Source organism: Podarcis cretensis (genome assembly GCF_951804945.1).
Source record: "Podarcis cretensis genome assembly, chromosome: 8".
In the NCBI taxonomy this organism is placed as follows: Eukaryota; Metazoa; Chordata; class Lepidosauria; order Squamata; family Lacertidae; genus Podarcis; species Podarcis cretensis.
Window position 1 is genome coordinate 92,230,566 of NC_137177.1, and position 23,295 is coordinate 92,253,860.

The 23,295-nt window shown below is 49.5% G+C and overlaps 2 protein-coding genes and 2 long non-coding RNA genes across 8 annotated transcripts; 2 read left to right on the top strand and 2 right to left on the bottom strand.

The window, feature by feature from the left end:
* Positions 1–669: 669 nt before the first annotated feature.
* Positions 670–4,399, bottom strand: LOC307223188 (basement membrane-specific heparan sulfate proteoglycan core protein-like). Of its 3 annotated transcripts, XR_013842015.1 has the most exons (4): positions 4,290–4,399; positions 3,874–3,949; positions 2,825–2,928; positions 670–1,316 (listed from the first exon to the last, which is right to left on the bottom strand). XR_013842015.1 is itself a non-coding variant. In XM_079989048.1 (3 exons), exons 2-3 carry the CDS (start codon positions 2,886–2,888, stop codon positions 801–803), a joined length of 237 nt encoding a protein of 78 aa, XP_079845174.1. In that variant the 5' UTR covers positions 2,889–2,928; positions 3,874–3,926; the 3' UTR covers positions 670–800. The 3 variants fall into 3 exon arrangements, 2 of the variants coding, with proteins under 2 accessions (XP_079845174.1, XP_079845175.1); XM_079989048.1 differs by lacking the exon at positions 4,290–4,399 and having other exon boundaries at positions 670–973; positions 3,874–3,926; XM_079989049.1 differs by lacking the exon at positions 4,290–4,399 and having other exon boundaries at positions 670–973; positions 3,789–3,926.
* On the top strand, positions 3,876–5,220 carry LOC307223190. The gene is made up of 3 exons (XR_013842017.1): positions 3,876–3,929; positions 4,262–4,706; positions 5,096–5,220. It is a non-coding gene; the product is annotated as an uncharacterized lncRNA (long non-coding RNA).
* Positions 5,221–6,074: 854 nt separating this feature from the next.
* LOC307223176 (E3 ubiquitin-protein ligase MARCHF5-like) lies at positions 6,075–23,295 on the top strand. Of its 3 annotated transcripts, XM_079989022.1 has the most exons (7): positions 9,979–9,996; positions 11,164–11,300; positions 12,577–12,779; positions 19,146–19,276; positions 19,932–20,115; positions 20,947–21,116; positions 22,800–23,295. In XM_079989022.1, exons 1-7 carry the CDS (start codon positions 9,994–9,996, stop codon positions 22,968–22,970), a joined length of 999 nt encoding a protein of 332 aa, XP_079845148.1. In that variant the 5' UTR covers positions 9,979–9,993; the 3' UTR covers positions 22,971–23,295. The 3 variants fall into 3 exon arrangements, with proteins under 3 accessions (XP_079845149.1, XP_079845150.1, XP_079845148.1); XM_079989023.1 differs by lacking the exons at positions 9,979–9,996; positions 11,164–11,300 and adding an exon at positions 6,075–6,115; XM_079989024.1 differs by lacking the exons at positions 9,979–9,996; positions 11,164–11,300 and adding an exon at positions 9,335–9,369.
* LOC307223198 lies at positions 6,209–9,334 on the bottom strand. Its single transcript, XR_013842027.1, has 2 exons — positions 8,905–9,334; positions 6,209–8,570 (listed from the first exon to the last, which is right to left on the bottom strand). It is a non-coding gene; the product is annotated as an uncharacterized lncRNA (long non-coding RNA).

A 23,295-nucleotide genomic window follows, 5' to 3' on the forward strand; every position in this document is an offset into this window, starting at 1 on the left:
GTTCTAGGACCAATCAGACTGCTGCAGTTTGGATCCTATTCAACTCAGTACATAACAGCTTGGCTCATGCTGGAGGACGAGGGCAAAGGACCTCCCTCCCTCCTCGGTGCTCCTGCGAATCCTGCCCTGGCTGGAGTGCTGGATGCTGCTACAGAGTTGGGCATGGGGCACCACGATACAGAGACCCACCCAGCCCACGCCCACCCAGGGGAAGGGCAAGACAGGACAGTATCTTTGGCCACAACCTGCCTGGCCCAGCCCAGCAGCGGAAGCAAGAGAAGCCACGCGGTCACCCCACTGCCCACCCCTCTTCAGGGCAAGGCGGCACGTTGGGCCCTGTCTGAGATGCTCATCCCTGGAAAACCTTGGGCACGGCACTGTCCAAGCGCCTCTCACGAATGCCGCTCTCCAGTCCTTTAAGTGTCCACTGTGCCCTCTCTCTCTCTCTCTCTCTCTCTCCTTCCATGTGAGTGCTGGGGAAGGTGGTGGGACGACAACAGGCCCTGCGTGGCCCCCATCGGTCTGTCACTTCCACAAAAAAAACCCCTCACAAACCAACTCACTCCCACGTCTCCCCACCCCACCCCCATTTTCTTTTGGTAGCAGCAAAGCACCATTTGTGTGTGTGTGTGTGTGTGTGTGTGTGTGTGTTTCTCTTTTTTTAAATAATAATAATAATAATAATAATAATAATAATAATAATAAATTAATAACAATAATAATAACAATAGATGTCTCTCAATTGGTCTGATGACAAAAAAATAAAACAGCGAAGAGTGTGCTTAAGAGGCAAGCCCGGCCTATGAGGAGCACTCCTGGATGTTGAGAACGGCCTCAGAGTGATGTTCCAGGTCAATGGGCTGCTGAGGCTGCTGGCCGGGCCGGTCGTTGATCAGCACCACGTTCTTGATGCAGCCAGTGATCCCTGAGATGTACTTTCCAGCGGTCAGGGTTTGGATGTCAGGTGCTCCACCTGCGCAGAGGGAAAGGAAGAGCCGTCCGTCAGCAAGTGTGCTCCCTGAAGGGGAGAGGCTGTTGTCCTCTTTCTCCTCCTCAAGTCACTGGGAGGATTCGGGAGGCTGGCAGGGACCGCAGCCTCCATCCTAAGATTTTGATTTCCAGCATCATCACTGATGCTGCCTCATTTGGGCCATGGGATTCAATTGCACAGCATCCTTCAGAGAGGCGTGTAGACTTTTCAAGGTTCTCCTATTGCTATTCGTTCACATCCCGGGCCCACAAGTCACTTGCTATTCTCACTGCCACGTGGACCACGTTTTTAAAATGAAATTCATGCAAGCTGCTTTCTATGTTTTCTTAAAGGAAAATGTAGAAACACAATTAGGGAAATGCATTAAAATCCTTTTGTTGTGTTTCTCCTGGGGTTTTTTTGTAGGTGTTCTTTAAATATATATATATATATATATATATATATACTTTTCAGATTTAGATATTTCACTGATTTTGCAATCATTTTAACATTTCAAAACTTGACTTCCTACCCCCCTGTTTCTGCAGTTCCTTAAATTTATTTTTAATATCTTCTGCATATCCAAATTACTATATTGGCTTGAATATAAGCCTCACTTTCCCCCCCAAATTCCGACCATGAAAAGTTAAATTCGGCTTAAATCCGGGACCTTACAAAAATTGGCTTTTACGATAACGCTGCTGAAACAGACATATGGTAAAATGGAACAGGTGTGACTGCCTGCAGAATTTTAATGGAGCGGCCTATATTTGGGTATTGTCTTTTTTTCTTTCCCCTCCTTGAAGTTTAAAGGTGTGGCTTATATTTGGGTGCGGCTTATATTTGGGCCAATACGGTAACTTAATTTGACAGTAACTTTAATTTATTTAACTTCTTTAAATATATGCTCTTATGAAACTGCAGGTTATTACAATAATCCCGCCAATGTTCTTATCTGTTTATGATTTATCTGTAAATATTCAATAAACCATTTGTAGGAGGCGTTCCTGAAGAAGCATTGCTTAGCAAATCGATAATGTCCACCCAGGAACATCTTGTAGGGAGGGGTGGCCCTGAGGGTGCTCTGAAAGTGACAAGACATTGACACAGTCCAGACTGAAGTGTAAAGCTTTGAGGATGAGGGTCCTTTGAACAGCCTTCCCAAATTCAGGAGGGCTGATGCCACAAAGTTGTCGTGCGGCACCTGTGAATTTTACACCATTTGCATGGAAAAGCTCTAGAAGTCAGGCAGCAACCAGTGTGGCAATCAACGTTGAAAGGAAACATGAAAAGCAATGCCCTCCTGCATGGAGGACACATCCTGTTCTGTTGCCTTAGGTGAAATGGGAAGGTGCTTTCGCAGGGCTGGTGCCCTGACCTGGGTTCTGTGGCAGCACCTGCAAAGGGGTGGTGCCGACAGTGGGTTCCAGCAAGATCTTGTGAGGCAAACGGGTCCTGCATTGTATGGGGTTGGACTAGATCAGCCTTTCTCAACCTGTGGGTCCCCAGATGTTGTTGAACTACAACTCCCATCACCCCTAGCTAACAAGGCCAGAGCTCAAGGATCATGGGAGTTGTAGTCCAACAACATCTGGGGACCCACTGGTTGAGAACCGCTGGACTAGATGTTCCTTGTGGTCCCTTCCAACTCTACAATTCTATGATTCTCTGGCCTGTTCCCACCTCATGGCTGTACCCCCGAGAGAAACATAACAGAAGAAGAAGAAGAAAACCTACTCAGTTGATGAGGGCTGCAGAAAACTAAACAAAAAGGGGAAATGTGAATCCCTCATGAGCCCATACACCCAAAGTGCCCTGAAAGTGGTCCGGTTTTGTTGAGACGAAGACGCTTACCTATATAAATTTGACCTTTGGTATTCACCATGACGTTCTTGCCAGGAGATTCCCCAGCTACCATCTCCTCGCCATCAACTTGAAGGAAGCCTCTTTTCCCTTCCCTGGAGGAGGAACGGGAAAGTGTGTCAGAAGGACTAAAGTGTTTTTGAGTGAGGTTGGTTCAATTGGAGAGGAGGAGCATGGATAAGGAAGTGTTTGTCATCTGCCCGTGAGAACAGAATTGGAAATGTGGTCCAAGGATATTCCACAGGGGAATCCTCACGTGGATCAAAATAGTAATAATAATAATACCCCACGCTCCCCAGCCTGAGCCGGGCTCAGGGCGGCTAACACCAGTAAAATTACAATAAAAACATAATGCGGGGGGGGGGGGGGGACAATATAAAATACAGGTTAAAATGCAATTTAAAATGCAGCCTCATTTTAAAAATAGCCCATGGATCAAAACCATAAGGGGAGGGAAACATAAGGGTCAGACTGAGTCCAAACCAAAGGCCAGCTGGAACAGCTCTGTCTTGCAGGCCCTGCGGAAAGATGTCAAGTCCCGCAAGGCCCTAGTCTCTTGTGGCAGAGCGTTCCACCAGATCAGAGCCACAGCCGAAAAAGCCCTGGCTCTGGTTGAGGCCAGCCTAACCTCTCTGTGGCCTGGGACCTTCAAGATGTTTTTATTTGAAGACCGTAAGGTCCTCCGTGGGACATACCAGGAGAGGCGGTCCCGTAGGTACGAGGGTCCTAGGCCGTGTAGGGACTTAAAGGTCAAAACCAGCACCTTAAACCTGACCCTGTACTCCACCGGGAGCCAGTGCAGCTGGTAAAGCACTGGATGAATGTGATCCCGCGGCAAGGACCCCGTAAGGAGCCTCGCCGCGGCATTCTGTACCCACTGGAGTTTCTGGGCCAGCTTCAAGGGCTGGGACAGCATCCCCAGCCCCAGAAGCAAACAAATTGTTCCTCAACCCACCTTGTTCAGGAAACAGGGCCTTGACAACGCTTGGGCTTGTCAAACTAGGGGTGTCCCAAGCCACATCTCTCCACACTCGTCTCACCAGATGGCTGTCACTCTGTGCCATTCTCCATCATCAACTGGGTCTTCGGACAGGATGTTGGTTACCTAGCTGGTAACTGCAGGAAACACACGGTCAGTGTGAGAGAAGAAGAAGAAGAAGAGTTTGGATTTGATATCCCGCTTTATCACTGCCCTAAGGAGTCTCAAAGCGGCTAACATTCTCCTTTCCCTTCCTTTCCCACAAGAAACACTCTGTGAGGTGAGTGGGGCTGAGAGGCTTCAGAGAAGTGTGAACAGCCCAAGGTCACCCAGCAGCTGCAGGTGGAGGAGCGGAGACGCGAACCCAGTTCCCCAGATTACGAGTCTACCGCTCTTAACCACTACACCACACTGGCCACCCCGGAGCCTCAATGCAGAGCGACCAATAGCGTGAGCTCTTATGCGGCCTTCCCTCACCTGAACACCAGGTGCCCGTCCTTCAGCCCGAGGCTGATGAAGTCCTTCGCTTTGGCGCTCTCTCCTTCCTCCTGTGACAGAAACCAGAGCGTTGTTTCTCACCTTCTCCTTTCCTTAGGAGATGGCACCCCTAGGCATCAGTGGGGGGGGGGGGTCATCCCATAGAGGGAGAGAAGCCCATGAACTGCTAAGGAACTGGCCCTGCTTCTCAGGTGCCACATTTTACTTTGTAAGAAATCCCGCCTTTGAGTGTGGCAGCACCGACACTTTGCAACCCCCTACCTACTGACATCAGTTGGGTGCCTTCACTGTACTCTATTTGGCGCCTGCTAAAAACATTTTTTTAAAGGCAATTGCTTATCCAGACGTGTAAAAATGTTGACAGGTGTTTTTAGCTTATGATTGATTTTAGTAAAGGTAAAGGTAAAGGTAAAGGTACCCCTGCCCGTACGGGCCAGTCTTGACAGACTCTGGGGTTGTGCGCCCATCTCACTTAAGAGGCCAGGGGCCAGCGCTGTCCGGAGACACTTCCGGGTCACGTGGCCAGCGTGACATCGCTGCTCTGGCCAGAGCCAGAGCCAGAACCGCACACGGAAACGCCATTTACCTTCCCGCTGGTAAGCGGTCCCTATTTATCTACTTGCACCCGGAGGTGCTTTCGAACTGCTAGGTTGGCAGGCGCTGGGACCGAGCAGCGGGAGCGCACCCCGCCGCAGGGATTCGAACCGCCGACCTTTCGATCTGCAAGCCCTAGGCGCTGAGGCTTTAACCCACAGCGCCACCTGCGTATGATTGATTTTAGTTAGGCTTAATAAGAGCCATTCAACAGTGGAACAGTCCCTTGGTAGGTGGCGGACTCTCCTTCATCAGAGGTTTTTAAACTGATGTTGGATGGCCATCTTTTGGGGATTCCCGAGCTGTGATTCCTGTCTTGTAGAGGGTCAGGCTGGATGACCCTTTGGGATCATCGATGATGATGATGATAAGTCTCTGCACTGCATAGTGAGGGGGTCTTATAATCACAGATTCATAGAACTGTGAAGTAGGAAGGGACCCCAAGAGTCATCTAATTCAACCCCCCCCCGAGCAATGCAGGAATCTGGACCACCTCCTGCTGGGACAGAATGCTCTCACCCCCATGGGGGCCAGTCTCTTGCCTACTACTACTATACCTTGCCCATCTGGCTGGGTTTCCCCAGCCACTCTGGGCGGCTCCCAACAAATTATTAAAAACACAATAAAACATCAAACATTAAAAACTTCCCTAAACAGGGCTGCCTTCAGATGTCTTATAGAATACCAGGCTTACCAGGTTGGGATAGCTGGGATAGCAGGCTTGTTGGGTTTTGAATGTCTTATGTAGATTTTTCAATTTCGTTGTTCTGTATGGGACAATGACAACAAAGATTATCGTATCATATCGTAATAAGTGCCTTCAGCTTGATCTGACCAGTGGCCCATCGAATCCAGCGTCCTGTGCTTGCGGGAGGGTTGGAAGCAGGGCACGAGTGCAACTCTACAGTTGCTGTTCGCCATCACCCGGTATTCAGAGGTAGACTGCTCCTGGGCAAGGAGGTTCTGCTATTACAACGGGTGTCCCTAAGGAGAGCCCTGCTGGATTGGACTGAAGGGCCATCTCATCCAGCGTTCTCTTCTCCCAGTGACCAACCAGATTCCTGTGGGGAAACTGGCTAACGCAGCAGAAATGTGCAGAGTCTCTCATCGCTTGGTCTCTTTTTTTTCTCTTGGTTGCTGACTCACCGGAGACGATCGAGCTGGAAGTGTGCACCAATTCAGCAAATGGGCTTCTCCTCTGGCAGGGCGTGGTGAGTGAATGCGACAGAGCAGGGGTCCGTCACCTCAATGTGGCCTACACTGGCTGGCTGTGGCCCCTCCGAGGTTTCAGACTGGTTTTTGGGGGGAGGGGATCCTTACTTGGGGATGCTATGGAGGAAATGAACCTGGGGCCTTCTCTCTGCCTCTCCCAGAGACTGGAGGTGGAAACAGGAGATGTAAAGCTTTGGGTGAGGGGTGGAGGGCGAGGGGGCAGTTGGATACTGGCAAAACTGAGCAGGGGGATGAAAATGCTAGCAGCCTGTGACGCCAAAGTGTTGGTGAGGCCTCTTCACTGATCACAAGTAAATAAAGTGCAGTCTTTGTGCCTCACAAGTCAGTGCCATCTTGATCACTGGCGCTGCAAAGATCAGCAGGAGTACAGGGACAGCCTCTGCTTCACCTGGGACGCGGGTGGTGCTGTGGTTTAAACCACTGAGCCTCTTGGGCTTGCCGATCGGAAGGTCGGCGGTTCGAATCCCCGCGACAGGGTGAGCTCCCGTTGCTCTGTCCCAGCTCCTGCACACTTGAAAGCACACTGGCGCAAGTAGATAAATAGGTACCACTGCAGTGGGAAGGCAAACGGCGTTTCTGTATGGACCAGTTATTAATAAATTTCTTTTGGCTTAAGCCTTTGGGGACCAGAGTCCACTTCAAACCTGGCAAACTCCCTTCATGGTAAGTTGCTATGAGATGTCTTATAAAAAGTTGTGAACAAACATAATAAATAATAATCACCATCATGTCTTCCAGAATCCATTTTATTCAGCATACTTATCTAGTATAGTCATTGATATCCCTTCTTTTAGGATATGAATATTTCCCAGGCAATGGAAAAATAACATTAAAATGTGTGTGTTTTATAGCCACATTTCACAGTATCCACTCTAAAACTCATCAGGATCTTTCCCTCTGGGCAGCTGATGGTAGAGAGAGGAGAGGAGCTAGCCCACGGGTGTCTTCTCCTGGGATCTTTCCCACAGTGGTGGGTGGCCCTGTGGAGCAAGCGAGTTCCCTACATTTGCAGGCTGGCACTCCTCCCAACAGTTCAGGGCAGCCTAAATGTCCTTTCCCCACATTCCACCTTCACAACAACTCTGTGTAGGAGGTTCAGCAGATTGATGGTGATCCATGCAAAATCACCAGTGAATTTGGGAGCAAGGATTTAAATCTAGGCCTCTCCAGTCCAAGAGCAATACTCTGCACTGGATCTCAGCACTCTACATTTAGATAGCTTGTGATTCCTTCTGACCTTTCATCATTCTATTCTGAATGTGCAACAATGCCATTTAATTTATGTGTATCCACAAAAAAGGAGGGGCCAGGAAGAAACTCCAACCAAATAAAATGTCAGTAGAAGGAATAAGGAAGCAAGGTTGGAATAAGAGTTGCAATGTTCATTTGATTCCCAGGTAGGTTTATTGCAGGTTCTAGTGAACTTTGGCCCTCCAGATGTTGCTGAAGGACAGCTCCCATTCTTCCGGTGTGGTTAAGAGCGGCAGACTTGTAATCTGGTGGACCGGGTTTACATCTCCACTCCTCCACATGCAGCTGCTGGGTGACCTTGGGCCAGTCACACTTCTCTGAAGTCTCTCAGCCCCACTCACCCCACAGAGTGTTTGTTGTGGGGGAGGAAGGAGAATGTTAGCCGCTTTGGGACTTCTTAGGGCAGTGATAAAGCGGGATATCAAATCCAAACTCTTCTCTTCTTCCTGGCTGTTAGCTATGCTGGAGCTGATTAGAGGAGTCGTTCAGCAACATCTGGAGGGCCAAAAGCCGCCGCCCCCGGCTTACTGGAAGGCTCTCTTTTGGGGGCAAAGATAGAGTGGCTAATGATCTGGGAAGATGAGTGCTGCAGCCCAATACTACTAATACTAACACTAAATTATTATTTATATGCCACCCATCTGATTAGGTTGCCCCAGCCACTCTGGGTGGTGTCCAACAGATTAAAACATCAGTAACCTCTGGAGGGCAACATGTTCCCCATGCCTGCTCTAGGGGGCTTTTGAGGTAGGGTGCCCCACTTACGCATCCAAAAGGGAGAGCATGCTTTGCATAAAAGTTGCTCGGTCCCTGCTCCTGCCAGCCTAGCAGTTCGAAAGCACGTCAAAGTGCAAGTAGATAAATAGGCACCGCTCCGGCGGGTAGGTAAACAGCGTTTCCGTGCGCTGCTCTGGTTCGCCAGAAGCGGCTTAGTCCTGCTGGCCACATGACCCAGAAGCTGTACGCCGGCTCCCTCGGCCAATAAAGCGAGATGAGCGCCGCAATCCCAGAGTCGGCTATGACTGATCCTAATGGTCAGGGGTCTCTTTACCTTTAATTAGAATTAGAAAAAAGTAATCATAAATACAATAGCTCTCTCCCTAGAGGGGAAACAGTGGCCAGGAGTGCTGAGTGCTGCAAGGTCTGCTCTTCAGGTGCTGGAAAAATGAAGGATGCTTTTACCTAGAGCAGTGTTTTTCAACCACTGTTCCGCAGCACACTAGTGTGCCATGAGATGTTGCCTGGTGTGCTGTGGGAAAAATTAAAAAATTCGAAAGATTTAAAAATAAAGTATTTTATAATTTTTCATATTTCTGTTTACTTACTGTTTCATAATAAAGTAATAATAAAATACTTTCTTTGTGTTTATTTGATTCCTATTCAAGAGAATTACTTTATATATAGTCAATATAGGCACAGAGTTAAATTTTTTAACATTTTCTAATGGTGGTGTGCCTTGTGATTTTTTTCATGAAACAAGTGTGCCTTTGCCCCAAAAAGGTTGAAAAACACTGACCTAGAGGACTGTCCTCTGGCAGCCCTTCAAAAGAGGACTGTCCTTTTCCAGGAGACCTGGAAAGCCTGTTTTGAGGTGACTAGACGGATGCACGAAACAAAAAGAAAGGAAAATGGGGAAGTGCTATGCCCCGTGGCCCAGTTTTCAGCCTTCCAGGAAGAGGCTTGGGCTAGTCCAGCCTCGCCCGGAGCACCAAGGCCGAGCGGGGCCTTTCCTGGAGCGACTCCAAGGAGCAGCGCGATCCCTGTGTTGCGGCCGCGATCCTCGCGCCATTCCCGCCGCCGCCTTCAGCCGGCCCTGGGCGCGTCTCGGGCCGGGCGGCGAGGCGGCCTTCCGGCAGGTGAAGCTCCTCCTGGCCAGCCGAGAAGAGCTGCTGCGGCCACAGGCGGAGGCCAGCAGGAGCGGGAAGCCGGGCCAGGCCGCGTCCCCGGGCTGACGGCGGGCGATGGCAGACGCGGCGGAGAGGTAGGCTGGGCTCGGCGCGCCAGGCCGGGGGGGGGGCTCGTGCCAATGGCCGCCCCTTCTCCCCCCCCCGCCTGCCTCAGCCCCTTCTAGGGATAGCCAGGCGGGTGTTGGGGGGGGGGACATCTTGGACGTCCAGCCTCTCCTGCCCTTCTTGCCGTGGGGCGCGAAGGTGGCGGCGGCGGCGGCGGCGGCGCCGGGCTGCCGCTTCCGAAGCCCCCCCGAGGCTCCGCGGCTGCTTCGGGTTTCGTTTCCCGAGAGCCGAAAGGGGCCTTGCTCTCTCCTCCTCCTCCAGCCCCGGGAAGCCGGCTGGGGCGAGAGAGAGGGGCTGCTCCAAGGGCCCCTTCCGTGGGCTTCTTGGGCGGAAAGGGCTCGCCCTTCTTGCCTCGGCTGAAACTGAAATTTAAAGCCTCGCAGCGCTTTTTTGTCCAGAAAGACAGAATGAGCGTCTCTACAGCAAATCGTAGGACAGCCTTTCCCAAGTTTCTCTCCCATGAGTGTTGTAGTCCAAAACATCTGGAGGGCGCCAGGTTGGGGAAGGCTCTTTTAGGAACCCAGGCCTCTCTCTAACCGGTTTTCCACACATTCAGAAAAACCGGCTTGATTGTCTGTATTTATATTAATAAAATGGTAATGCTGCCCTCTGATAGATACCAAATGTGGCTTACAATAAAATAAATGAAAATAAACAGAATAAATAAAAGACTAGAGTAATTAAACAGTAGGGTGTAAGAGCCACATCAAAGCAGTCCTATGTTAATCTAAATTGGTGAAATGAAATGAAATGAAATGCCCTTCAGCTGCCTGGTGCTGAGGGAAGACATCAGGGTGAGTCTAAAGCAAGCTTCCCATCCCAGAAAATGTTGTCAGTTGAGCACCTCTTATATAAAAGATGTCTGAAGTCCCACAGTCTCACTCAGGAAAAGCAGCAGAAATCCAGAGCGATAGGGGTTGTCTCCATTGTGAGTTCTGCTCCGAGTAAACACATTGCAACCAATGGCCGTGAATCCACTGATTTCAGTGGGTCCAAGATGAACTAGCATTGCACACAACCCTTCAGCTGTAACCCTTTATTATACAGATGTTGCCATGGATGATGGGAGTTGTAGTCCAGCAACATCTTGAGGCCTACCGTTTCCCCATCCCTGCTATAAACATACCTGGGCTGGAGGAAATCCCAGGTATGTCGGAGCAGAAATGCATAGGATCGTGGGGTTGATGGCCAAGCTGTGGGGAACGTGTCTTGTGAGCTATCATGTCAAGGTGACTGAGAACAAGGAGCCACAAATCAGGAAGTCCCACATTTAGATCTTGCGTACTCCTATATTTGCTCCTGTTCTTTCCCAAGCCTCATGCTTTCATCTTCAGTATTACACTACAGGGCCACTAGAAGCCTTATCAAAGCACTTTACACACTAAAACTCTGTGTGCTGTAACTGGGACACGCTGGGTGTGCCGACCTGCACTACACCTGTGTCTCAGGCATGTCTCAGGCCTGTTTTCAGCCCTAGTGCAGAAGGATTACCGTGGCTGATGGTATAGTCTTGGAAACCACTGGGGAACCAACAGGGACCACAGGCTCCTGTCCAGGCTGTGGTCAGAGGGAGACATTCCTGAACGATGTGAAAAGCATCCTGCAGCCCAAGTACCTGCTGGACTCTGGAAAATCCCTTTTGTCTTCCCATGGCTTTCCTTTTAGAGCAGGGATGAGTCCCAATGCGTCTCCTGATCTGACCCCCTGGCCTCTTCCCAGGCCCCGGCCATTTCTTCTTGATGCTCACCTTTCTTTCAAATCAGGTGAGCAGTGTGGTTAAAGCTCCCCATCCTGTGTCCTGCTCTCAAGCTGCTCAGCTGAGCCCTGGAAAACAGCTCTGCAGTGGAAACTGGGTGTGTGTGGCTGAGCCCTGTCCCCAAGCTACCCAAGGAGGAAGAATGTGGGCTGTGGGCTGTGCAAGGAGAGGGCATGTCTGTGCCCATGCTGGTGGTATGGATGGTGCTTGTGAGTTTTGGCCCTGTCCACTACTGATAGGCAGCCCCGTCCCGGCCCACCCACTTCTCCCAGGGAAATAAAAGTCGGGGGAAGGTTCTCTGTCCTGGTCTTGAGCCTGGAAAACACAGCCTGGCCTACCCTGTATTGGAATATTGGAATGGTTCTCAAGCTCTTTTCTCTGGGCGAGACTTTCAGAATAAAAACATGCTCACACTGCACCAATTCTTTTATTGATAAGAAATATATTGGAAAACAAAAAAAAAGCAACTCCTGGCAGTGCTTGATTTATAACATAGAAGACATCCACTTTATAATACTGTATGATCCAGAAATTATAAAATAGTGCAGCTACATAAGAGCACAAATCATTCCCAAAGTAGAATTATAAGCAAGCCTCTTACAAATGTACCTTAAGTATGTATAGAAACTGAATGATAGGTGAGAGTTGTTTGATGCTCTTGCTCTCATATCTACCCATATTCATTTACAGCGGTACCTCTGGTTATGTACTTAATTTGTTCTGGAGGTCCATTCTTAACCTGAAACTGTTCTTAACCTGAAGAACCACTTTAGTTAATGGGGCCTCCTGCCGCCGCCGCGTGATTTCTGTTCTCATCCTGAAGCAAAGTTCTTAACCCAAGGTATTATTTCTGGGTTAGCGGAGTCTGTAACCTGAAGTGGATGTAACTGGAAGCGTATGTAACCCGAAGTACCACTCTGTGTGTGTGTGTGCGTGCACTACGTTGCACTAATAGTATCCTATACTATTCTGAAATGTTTAAATTTTCTTTGTTCTTGAATCTTCCTGCCACACTTGCCATCTCCTGCCACACCCTTTCAGAGCCACTGATTTACACACAAGCAATGGCGGCAGTTACGTCAATATATGGCAAGACTGGCTTCTACTGGTTTAACCATGGGGCATTGCAACTTTCTTATCTCTGTGGCTACAACAGTTATAACAATCTCTTGCTTACATGCTGTCATGGTACTCTTGCAAAGACAACCTTCATCTTCCAACTCTCATTTACTTGTAACACAGATTTCAACTTTTAAAAATTATTTAATTCCTTTATAATTTTATCCTCCTTCCATACTACCTCAATCCTATCACATATCAGTCTTATGATTTAGGGAGTTTAAAACCTTACCTTGCCCAGCTTCTTATGTACCTTCAAACTGGTGGAACAAGTGACAGCTATGCTCTCTTTCCCCCCCAGGCACTGCTGGGTCTGTTTTGGCACTGAGAGCGATGACCGCTCAGCTGAGTGGGTCTGCCCCTGCCGCTGCAAAGGCTCCACCAAATGGATCCACCAGGCCTGCCTCCAGCGGTGGCTGGATGAGAAGCAGAAAGGCAACAGCACAGGCAGTGTGAGCTGCCCACAGTGTGGAACGGAGTATCGCATTGTCTTCCCCAAACTAGGTGAGTTGTAGGGGTGGCCTGGCTAGCCCCATTCCCTGGTGTGGCTAGATTGAGTCCCTAGCAAAGTTGTGGAGCTGCCCAGCAAAGCCAGGTTCAAGGCAAGGTGTGTTTAAGCAGCAGGTGAGCTGTCCAGCCAAGGATTTCCACTGGGCTAGGGGACACACAGTACTCTTTCTGAAGTACTGTATTTTTCACTCTATAAGACGCACCAGACCACAAGACACACCTAGTTTTTGGAGGAGGAAAACAAGAAAAAGAATATTCTGAATCTCAGAAGCCAGAACAGCAAGAGGGATCCCTCTTGCTGTTCTGGCTTCTGTGATAGCTGCACAGCCTGCATTCGCTCCATAAGACGCACACACATTTCCCCTTACTTTTTAGAAGGGAAAACGTGAGTCTTATAGAGCAAAAAATACGGTAGTTTGCCCACCCTTGGTCCCCACCCTGCGATCAGCTCTCACCTGTGGCTCCTAGCAGGCAACAGCAGCCACACCCCAGGAATGGCTTCCACTGGCTGGCTAAACCAGGTGAGGGGAGCCAATGGGTCTCAAATCCTTGAGGCCAAATGGATTGCTCTGCTTTCCTTTGGGCCACATCAGCAAGGCCAAGAGGGGGTCTTGTCGTCTTCAGCCACAGCAGGCGCTGTGATGCTACAATGGTTGACTTTGCCTCTGGAAGCACATTTCATTTTCTTTTGAGAGAGATGGATGCCAACAACAAAACAGCCAGGCAGCAACATAGCAGTTGTGTAGCTGTTCCTACAGCCTTCCTGTCAGCAGGTTCCTGATCCAAAGGTGCACATCCAGTTATTGAGCCCTTGTTGTACTGCCAAATACATACATTCTGGCATTTAGTTTGGCCAGTGGCATAGCGTGGGGGGTGCAGGGGGGGCCGGCTACACCGGGCACAACATCTGGGGGGGCGCGCTCGCCGCCTCCGGAGTCGCCGAAGAGCCTCGGGCGCAGGCTGTAGCAGAGCCCCATGGCAGCAGCCCAGGCAGCAGCAAGAAGAAGCTGGCAGCGGCGGCAGGTTAGGGGTTAGGGGCGCAAATTACTTGCCTTGCCCTGGGTTAGGGGGCGCAAATTACTTTTCTTGCCCTGGGTTAGGGGGCACAAATTACTTGCCTTGCCCCGGGTGCTGACAACCCACGCTATGCCGCTGAGTTTGGCCATCAGCTTGGCCTTGCTACTTCCTGTGTTCCTGGGATCTTGGGGGTAATAGGTGCAGGTTACAGCAACAGCCGACATTTTTCCACCTTCGCCGCATCAAGCAGTTGGTCCCTTACCTTACCTTTCCTGACCTGACCTGACCACAGTGATCCATGCGACAGTCACCTCCAGGCTTGACTACTGTAATTTTCTCTACGCGGGGCTGCCCTTGAAGCTGTCCCAGAAACTCCAGCGGGTGCAGAATGCTGCAGCGAGGCTCCTCACGGGGTCTCTGCCATGGGAGCATATTCACCCAGTGCTTTTCCAGCTGCACTGGCTCCTGGTGGAGTACAGGGTCAGATTTAAGGTGCTGCTTTTGACCTTTAAAGCCCTTCACAGCCTAGGACCCTCGTACCTTCGGGACCGCCTCTCCTGGTATGCCCCACGGAGGACCTTAAGGTCCATATATAGCAACACCCTAGAGGTCCCAGGCCCTAAGGAAGTTAGATTAGCCTCAACCAGAGCCAGGGCCTTTTCAACACTGGCTCCGGCCTGGTGGAACGCTCTGTCTCATGAGACCAGGGCCCTGCGGGATCTGATTTCTTTCCGCAGGGCCTGTAAGACAGAGTTGTTCCACCTGGCCTTTGGCTTAGAATCAGTTTGATTCCCTCCCCCTCTTTCTATTTCCTTTCTCCTCCTGTGAAGAGGCTGCATCCTAATGTTTTAATGTTCTATTTTAATCTTTTTAAATTGTATTTTAATCAACTTGTTTTTATTATTGGTTGTTAGCCGCCCTGAGCCCGGTCTTGGCTGGGGAGAGCAGGGTATAAATAAAATTTTATTATTATTATTAATAATAATAAATTTTATTTATATCCCGCCCTCCCCAGCCGAAGCTGGGCTCAGGGCGGCTAACAACATTCAAATAAACCAACATTCTAAAAGCATTTCATTATAAAAATTAATTAAATCAAATTGATGGCAACCATTAAGCAAAATTTTGCGCAGATTGCCAGAGGAGAGAGTCAGGCTGCGCCCTGACCAAAGGCCTGGTGGAACAGCTCTGTCTTGAGCTGTCTTGAGCTAATAAAGGAAGGTCTTTGGTTGGTGAGCATCCAGGCCCCTTCTGCAGACTTCCTGGGTAGGGGTGGTCTTGGAGGTCCTGGGAGAAAGAAGTCTCACCTGTTTCCAAGTCCAAGCTGGGAGCATGAGTAAAACTCTGGCAGACTGGTTTTTTGCTCACCCTTCCTCTGGCAGCCAATTGCTGCTGTCAAAAAGGGAGCAATGCAGTGGTGGTCAATGCCAGCTTCCTTGCCATGCACTTAGGCACACACAGTCTTCTTTACGGATGGGGGTATGCAAAATATTTAGAGACCCCTCTCCTACCCATAGCAGAAGTGGTTCCTTCAAATCATGTTCTTGATCATGACATTTATATTCCACCTTTCCTCCAAGGAGCTCTCCATTTTATCCTCAGAACAACCCTGTGAGGTAGGTTAGGGTTGCAGCTCCTGAGCCCTGGTCTCCCTGGTCCCAGCATCTCTGTGTGGCTCTGCTTTGGCTTCCCCTTCCCTGCGCAAATGCACACACACACCTTTTCTAAAATTGTACTAGAACACAAGCCACCATTACACAAAAACGAGCCACTTATCTTCTAAGTAGTATCATTGCCTGGAAAATAAAAAACAATGTTGTGTTACTTTTGGGGAGGAATTTGCAAAATTTGTAGGAGACCAGCCTTAAGCATGAGAGAGAGAATAATGCTGAAAGTTAATGAAGCAGGAGGGCACCCCCGGCTCCCCATGTGGGCTGGAGTCCAATGACTGGAGGGCTCCAGGTTCCCCATCCCTGAGCTAAGGGCTGCTTGGCTGGATCAGATCCAAAGTCCATGTGCTTCAGCACTCTGATCTCCCACCACAGCCAGCCACCTGCCCAAGGGAAACTTACAGACAATGTTGGTGGGCCTTTGCCAACCTGGTGCCCTCCAAATAATAAGAATAACAATTTCAGTAATTTTATTAGGGAGTTCCAGAGTGTGGGTGCTGCCACACTAACTGATCAGTTTCTTACAAATGCAGAACAGGCATCCTACGGCACCTGTAACAAAAGCCCCACGCATGGCGGCAATCCAACCTTAAATTAACCACTGCATGAATGACTGACCGAGCCTTCCTGATCCAGGAACAGTCAAAGCTGCCATACCTGTCGCAGCTGGTAAAAGGTGCTACTAGCCCCGGAGGCTACTTTGGGTTCCAGGGACAAAGTTGGACCCAGAAGCACCCCCAGACTGTGAACCTGCTCCTTCAGAGGAAGTGCAGCCCCTCCAGGATAGGGAACTGCCCCAATTCTCAGACATGGGTGCCAGCCAGCCAGCCAACCAACCACAGTGCCTTTGTCTTGGCAGGATTCAAGCTCAGCATGTTTTTCCTCCTCCATCTCACCCCTGCGTCCAGGCCAGGGACTGCTTGGCCCCTCCCAGTTCAGATGCTATGGAGAAATTGAGCTGAGCATGCTCAGCATACTCATGGTGTCTTATCCCAAAACTCCTGATGACCACTCCCAGCACCTTCCTATAGCACTGGAGATGAGATGGTGCCCTGTGACGTAGCCAGCAGGGGTCTGAAAAGCATTCCCCTAACGCCACTCTCTGGACTCAGTCCAGGAGGCGGGACCAAAACCACTGCAGCCCAAAATTCCCTGGAGCCGGTCCAGGAGGATAACATGGTCAGTGTCATTAAAAGCCAAAACGAGATCAAGATGCAGGAGCAGAGTCATAGTTTAATAACGTTGGGCTGCTTTGGAGAGTTAGCACACAGCTTGGAAGCAGGCCACTACTGAATACTTGTCGTATGAGCACCCTTGGCTGGTAAAGCAATCAGAGTGAGACTTCTAAATGTGGAAAATGAGAAAGCGTATAGAATTATAGGGGAAACGTATTGGATAGGAAAGAGCTCCTATTCTAGCTAGTTGTGAATCCAAAGGAGCCGTCCTTGCCCCTTGATCTCTGCAGCAGAGAGACAGTAGGAGCTTGTCCCCTCTCCTTTTCTGCTCCAGAAGGAAGCAGGAGAGGAAGCTTGAAGTTAGGTCAGCAACCCTAAGAATCAGTCTAACCTCAGAAGGAAGGCCAGCACAGGTGCAGAGGACAGTGAGAAACTTTAAGAAGCTTGGAGGTCTACTTTCTCCCCATGCAAATGTGGTCAGCATTAATGCAAGCTGAGTTGCATCCCAACACTTCCAAGAAATAAAACAGCTCGCTTGGTCCCATAGACCAGCAGTGGGGAACAGCCAATGGGTCGGCCAAATGAGACCCCTGCCAGACTTCCCCAATGGACCCAGTTGGTTGGTTTGCACAAATCACACCCACATTGTGTGGCATCAGTTGCAGGACAGGTAATGGTGTCATGTATTGTACTCAGTAGTGATCCAGAGCAGAATCTTTAAGATATGGTTAGCAGAGTAAAAACTTTAACATGTTGCAGGATTCCAAAAGAATAGACCAGAGGCAATTTCATTTCATCCAGCAGAGCTTTGCTGCTACTGAAGGCAAGTGAGCATAATGGTCACAAATCCAATACATTAAGGATTGGCACTGTCCATAAGAAATCCAGTTGCAGCAGACTTAACTTAAACTTACAAGAACTTATAATAAGTCTAAACCTTAACACTAAGCACACTATGTACAGAACATCACAGCAGAAGGAAAAGTGATAGAAATAGAAAGTGAAGCCCAGACTCCTTCTGGTCTCTTATTATAGTCAGCATGACCTTGACAGAAAAGATAACAGAACCAGTTTAGGCCAGTTGTACTCAGCTTCCCTGAAGGAATAGCCCAAACTTCATGAACCTCCTGCGTGTTTCTTTCACACAGAGAAACTTCCAGAACCCTCTTGAATTATTTAGGAAAGATCTCTACACATCATACACACAATACTTTCTGTACTAAGAAATGTAAACTGACAAAAGGCACATCTGCAAGAAGTGCCAGATTCAGGCCTGTTTGAATTTAGCAACTTTCCCTCTTGCCGTGTTTTCTGAAGGGATCTGATGCGCTCAAGAGCTCCCCATCACTAATAGGTGTATCCAGCCCTTTCCAAAAGCCACACGATGTGCCAAATTCAAGCAGTGCCGAAAGCAAAGCCATGGCTGCAAAGGAACCATTGGGAGCACACACCCTGTCACAGACAGGCATTTTATGATGATGTCTACTCCACTGAGGCCTCATCCATAGCATACATTTAAAGCACTATGATACCACTTTAAACCGTCATGGCTTTCCCCAGAGAATTCTGGAAGCTGTAGTTAAGGGTACCAAGAGTTGTTAGGTGTTTCTTATTCCCCTCACAGAGCTACAATTCCCAGAGATTGATTAGGACAACTCTCAGCACCCTTAACAAACTACAGCTCCCAAAATTATTTGGGGGAAGCTATGACTGTTTAAGGGACGCAGGTGGCGCTGTGGGTTAAACCACAGAGCCTAGGACTCGCCGATCAGAAGGTTGGCGGTTCGAATCCCTGCGATGGGGTGAGCTCCCGTTGCTTGGTCCCTGCTCCTGCCAACCTAGCAGTTCAAAAGCACGTCAAAGTGCAAGTAGATAAATAGGTACCGCTCCGGCGGGAAGGTAAATGGCGTTTCCATGCCTTGCTCTGGTTCGCCAGAAGCGGCTTAGTCATGCTGGCTACATGACTGTATGCTGGCTCCCTCGGCCAATAAAGTGAGATGAGCGCCGCAATCTCAGAGTTGGTCACGACTAGACCTAATGGTCAGGGGTCCCTTTACCTTTATCTTTACCTATGACCGTTTTAAGTAGTATCATAGTGCTTAAAATGTATAGCAGAAACCTAAAGTAGTCTAATATGTTATGAGCTAGTTTTAATAAAGTAAGTTAGATTTTAAGAAAAAAATTAAAAAGAAACAATCACTTACCATTTGTTGGTTACTCAACTCATTTGGGCTCATTGGCAGGAACTTTGAGTAGCCAGGAGCAGAAGGGGCCAGAATACCAAGGAAGCGGATAGACCCCTTCCTGTTCCCTTTTCCTTCTCACTTGTGAGAGGACTTGGAATTTCACACCCACACCCCTCTTTCAATGGAATCTCAGTGGCTGAGGGATGCAACACCTCTGAAGGGGCCTGAATGCCTAGGCCATGATCCTGGTGGCTGTTGAGAGCCCAAGCTGAGTGCCTGCAACACTGAGTTTCTGTTGTCCTTCCTTTGTAGGACCCTTGGTGTATTTCTTGCAACAAGTGGACCGAATTCTATCCAAAGTGAGCCCCTTCGCTGCAGCTGGCATTGTTGTGGGGACACTCTACTGGTCGGCTGTGACGTATGGGGCTGTCACTGTCATGCAGGTAAAGCAAAGGGGTGCAGGGAAAGAATGAATCAGATGGCCTTCAGCTCAGTCAGTAGCTTTGAAAGTCACTTGGAAATTTTATTATAATCGAGCAGTGGAGAAAATTTGTGAAATAAAATCATATGCAAGAAAGCTTAATGAGGCTGCACGGTTTAATCAGAATTGACAAAGGTTATGACTGATTAATCAGTGGGATAAAAAGGGGGTGCATTCACACTATGATACCACCTTAAACAATCATGGTTTCCTGCAAAGAATTCTGGGAACTGTCAGTTGTTAGGAGACCCCTGTTCCCAGAGCTACCATTCCTAGCATGGTTAAACAGTCAGTTCCTCTTCACATGTAACTCTGTCCACTTTGGAGCTCTGTGAGAGAAATTGTGTGTGTGTGCGTGCGTGCGTGCGTGCATGCTCCCTAACAACTCTCAGCACCCTTAACAAACTAAAACTTCCAGAATTCTTTGGGGGAAGCAATGACTGTTTAATGTGATATCATAGTACTTCAGACGGTGCTGTGCTAGGAATCTGAAGCTATCCAGTAAGAATCTGACCGTTTGGGTTATGTGAATGGAGTTTTATTCTCCTCGCTGATGAAGGCAGAAGCCACCCGGCTTGCCCCACTGCATTGCTGATCAGCCTCTTCTCCTTTGGCAGGTTGTTGGTCATAAAAAGGGCCTGGATGTGATGGAGCGGGCAGACCCCCTTTTCTTGCTCATGGGGCTCCCCACCATCCCTGTCATGCTGGTGCTGGGCAAGATGATCCGCTGGGAAGACTACGTGCTGCGGGTGTGGCGGAAATACTCCAGCAAGCTCCAAGCCCTGCAGGCCTTGGTGCCAGGTGAGTGCCACCCTCCGCTCACTCCTCCTGGCCTGGGCATTGGCCTGAGGTTGATGGGCCGGGAGACCAGCATGAGGCAGGCTTCCCCTGGACTCTGCATTTGGAAGGAAAGGTGGGCCAACCAAAATTTATGGTATGCGAATGAATCCCTCCTACAAAACAGTGGCAATTGGCAGCACCCTAGGACAGCTTTGTCCAACTTGGTGCCGCTGCCCTCCCACTGTTTTTGACTACAATTCCCATTGGCCTCAGCCAGCTGGTGGGAATTGTAGTCAGAAGCAGTGGGAGGGCACCAGGTTGGACAAAGCTGAACTATTCATGGAATTCACAAGAATATGGATTTCTCACAGCCATCCTACTTCCGGACTAGTTACTGGGCAGAGCACAGCTCTGCATCTGGGGCAGCAGGACAAAAAAGCAGATCCCCCATTCCTTGTCCTTTTTGCAAGCCAAGAGCCTACCTGTATACATAGCTTTGCCAGTGGGAGCTGAATGGCATCTGGAGTTATGGACTATTCTGCTTGGCAACAGCAGCACACACAACAAGTAACTACAATTGCCATGAGCTGCAGCATGAACTGATCCCTCTAATCCATGTGCATTTGGCCAGGATGCAGTGGAAGGAAGGGCAGAGGCAAGGCATGTTCCACCATTGTGCAGAATAATAGTAATCAACAACAGCAACAAATTTGCACCAAGCAAAGTTTGCTGTCTGTCCAAATCATGCTAAATATTCATGTTTGCATTTTTTTATTCTGCAGCTGTTCTTATCTTTATTAAACAGATTTTTAGCTCTCACCATGTTTTTCCTAATCTCTCTTGCATCCTCAGGGATCAGCCGCCCTGTTCCGCACATCCCTCTCGCCGAGTCGCGCTACCAGAGTGACCACCTCTCCATCTCGCGCACGCTGTGCGGGGCCCTGGTCTTCCCCACCATTGCCAACCTAGTTGGCAGAGTCACCTTCCGCAGGGTGAACTCCAGCCTCCAGCGTACCATCCTGGTGAGTGGAGAGACTGGGGAAGGAACTCTGGAGTCAACTGGGTGCAATACTTGGGTCAGAATTCAAGTATTTGAAGGAATCACTCCCATTCTTGGTTCGACGTAGCATCCCTGCCACAGCACCCTGATGCTGCTAGCCATGGTGGCAAGGCTGGGACAGCCCTCGGGTTAGCTGGCACAGCACATAGTTCATATGCAGAAGGTTTGGTGCACTGGCACCTCTGGGTAAAAGGATCTCAAACAGCCAGGCTGGGAAGGACCTTTGTTGGAGATGATGCCCATTGGATTAGACTCAGCTTCTCCAACCTGGTGCCCTCCAGAAGTTTTGGACTACAACTCCTACCAGCCTGGCGCCATATGGTTGTGCTGGTTGAGGCTGGTGAAAGTTGCAGTTCAGTCCATCAGGAAGGCATGCAGCCGCCAAGGTGCTGGGCCAGATGGACCGATGGACCTGTTTGTGGGATGCTCTCGCCAAGAAGGCTTGCCTGGCACTTTCATTGCATATCTTTAGGCACCAGGCAAGAACATGCCTCTTCTCCCAGGCCTTTGGCCAATTGAACGATATACAGCATTTTAAACTGTGGGGGTTATTGCTTTGTTTATTATTATGTTATCCATGTGTTTTTATACTGTGATCTTCGGATGGAGGGTGGTATATAAATTTAATAAGTAACAATAATGGTCTGACTCGATAGAAGGAGCTCCACATTCCCACTTTTTTTCTGGATTTATATCCTGCCTCTCCATCATTTAGGTCGTCCCTCTTTTTTTAGGTGGCTTGAAAACATATGTTAGCGTAGTTGTTTTCAGTCTGAGGGGGCAGGGGAGGCCTCCATATTGCAGAACCTGGAGGAAGCCTGTAGATCCCTTTTGTCTTAAGCCAGGAGTCACCAACTTGCGTCCCCCAGATATTTTTGGAGAGACACCAGCTCCTATCATCCCCAACCACTGGCCATGGGGCTGGGGGCTGGTGGGAGCTGGAGTCTCGCAGCACTGGGAGGGCACCATGTTGGCTGTTACAAAAGGCCAGTCCCCTCTGGTATCCCCCTCAGGTGATGCTTCTGCTGCCTCAGTGGGAGAGAGGGCTCCCTCCTACAGCGCCACTGAAAGTGCTCGATCCTAGGCTTCCACCTGGTAGGCTCTCACCTGGTAGGCTGCCTCCATGGCAGAGATGGGCAAGGGGGCTCATTGCACCCTCTCAGCATGGAAGACCAGATGCACCTGGCACCTTCCACCTTCCACCTCGGAACTGTTTCCATTCAAGCTGGTCATTATAAGAACCACAATTTTACTTTAAGAATTGGCCCCCATGTTTTCTTTTTTCTTCTTCCCTCCCTGGCCCTTTTTTCTTTTGTGCTGTGCCTTTTAGATTGTAAGCCTGTGGGGAAAGGGCTGTTTTGTTTTAACTGATTGCTTTAACCCTGGAGTCTTCTGGCCGAAGAGCCGTGTCTAAATGTTCTAAAGGAAAAGGAAACCCTGGACTGGAGCAGATAATGATGATCTGGCTGCTTCCCTCTGTCAATCAGACTCCTCTCAGGAAGGGGCTTGAGGGAACTGCTCTCTCGTCCCTCCCATACCAAGTGGTGGTTCACGTGGACCTGCCTCTCCAATGCTCAGAAGGCAAAAGAGGTGGTTTGAGGCTCTTAACTTCACCTACCCCTCCTTTTCTCTGTTTCCCTGCCAGGGGGGCATTGCTTTTGTGGCCCTGAAGGGAGCCCTGAAGGTCTACTTTCGCCAGCAGCAGTACCTGATCCAAGCCAACCGGCGCATCCTCAACTTTGTGGAGAAAGGGGACATGGAAAGGAACTCCACTCAGCTCGATGAGGACAGCGGCAGTGAAGCAGGGCTCAGCTAGGGCAGGGAAGGCACCCATGCACGCTCAAGAGACACACACACCGCTCCAAAGCTCCTCAAAAGAAACTGGATTCCTCTCTGGGATGGATTTTGGGTCAGTCGACTCCGCTCCCAAGAGGAAGCACTCTGGGCTTTGCTGCTGTGGTTTGCGGAGAGGGCGAGGTGCTCCATTTAGGCCGGACTGGGCAAAGTCTGCTTCTTCTTAAGCTGGTGGTTTATGGGCAGTCTGGCTCTTTGACTCTCTTCTGCCTGGTTGCTCCCCTTGCACGGGGCTATGCTCTGATCTCTTTGTAAACCAGGAGTTAAATAAAGGAGTCAAGCTGCAA

What these genes read in the sequence shown, in the direction of transcription:
- LOC307223176 (XM_079989022.1), top strand. An exon ending in GGGCTGTCACTGTCATGCAG is followed by an intron (nt 19,277 to 19,931) that starts GTAAAGCAAAGG and finishes CTCCTTTGGCAG; the next exon opens with GTTGTTGGTCATAAAAAGGG. An exon ending in GCCTCCAGCGTACCATCCTG is followed by an intron (nt 21,117 to 22,799) that starts GTGAGTGGAGAG and finishes TTTCCCTGCCAG; the next exon opens with GGGGGCATTGCTTTTGTGGC.
- LOC307223188 (XM_079989048.1), bottom strand. Translation starts at nt 2,888, where the DNA reads ATGGTAGCTGGGGAATCTCCTGGCAAGAACGTCATGGTGAATACCAAA. An exon ending in CAAAGGTCAAATTTATATAG is followed by an intron (nt 974 to 2,824) that starts GTAAGCGTCTTC and finishes CCCTCTGCGCAG; the next exon opens with GTGGAGCACCTGACATCCAA.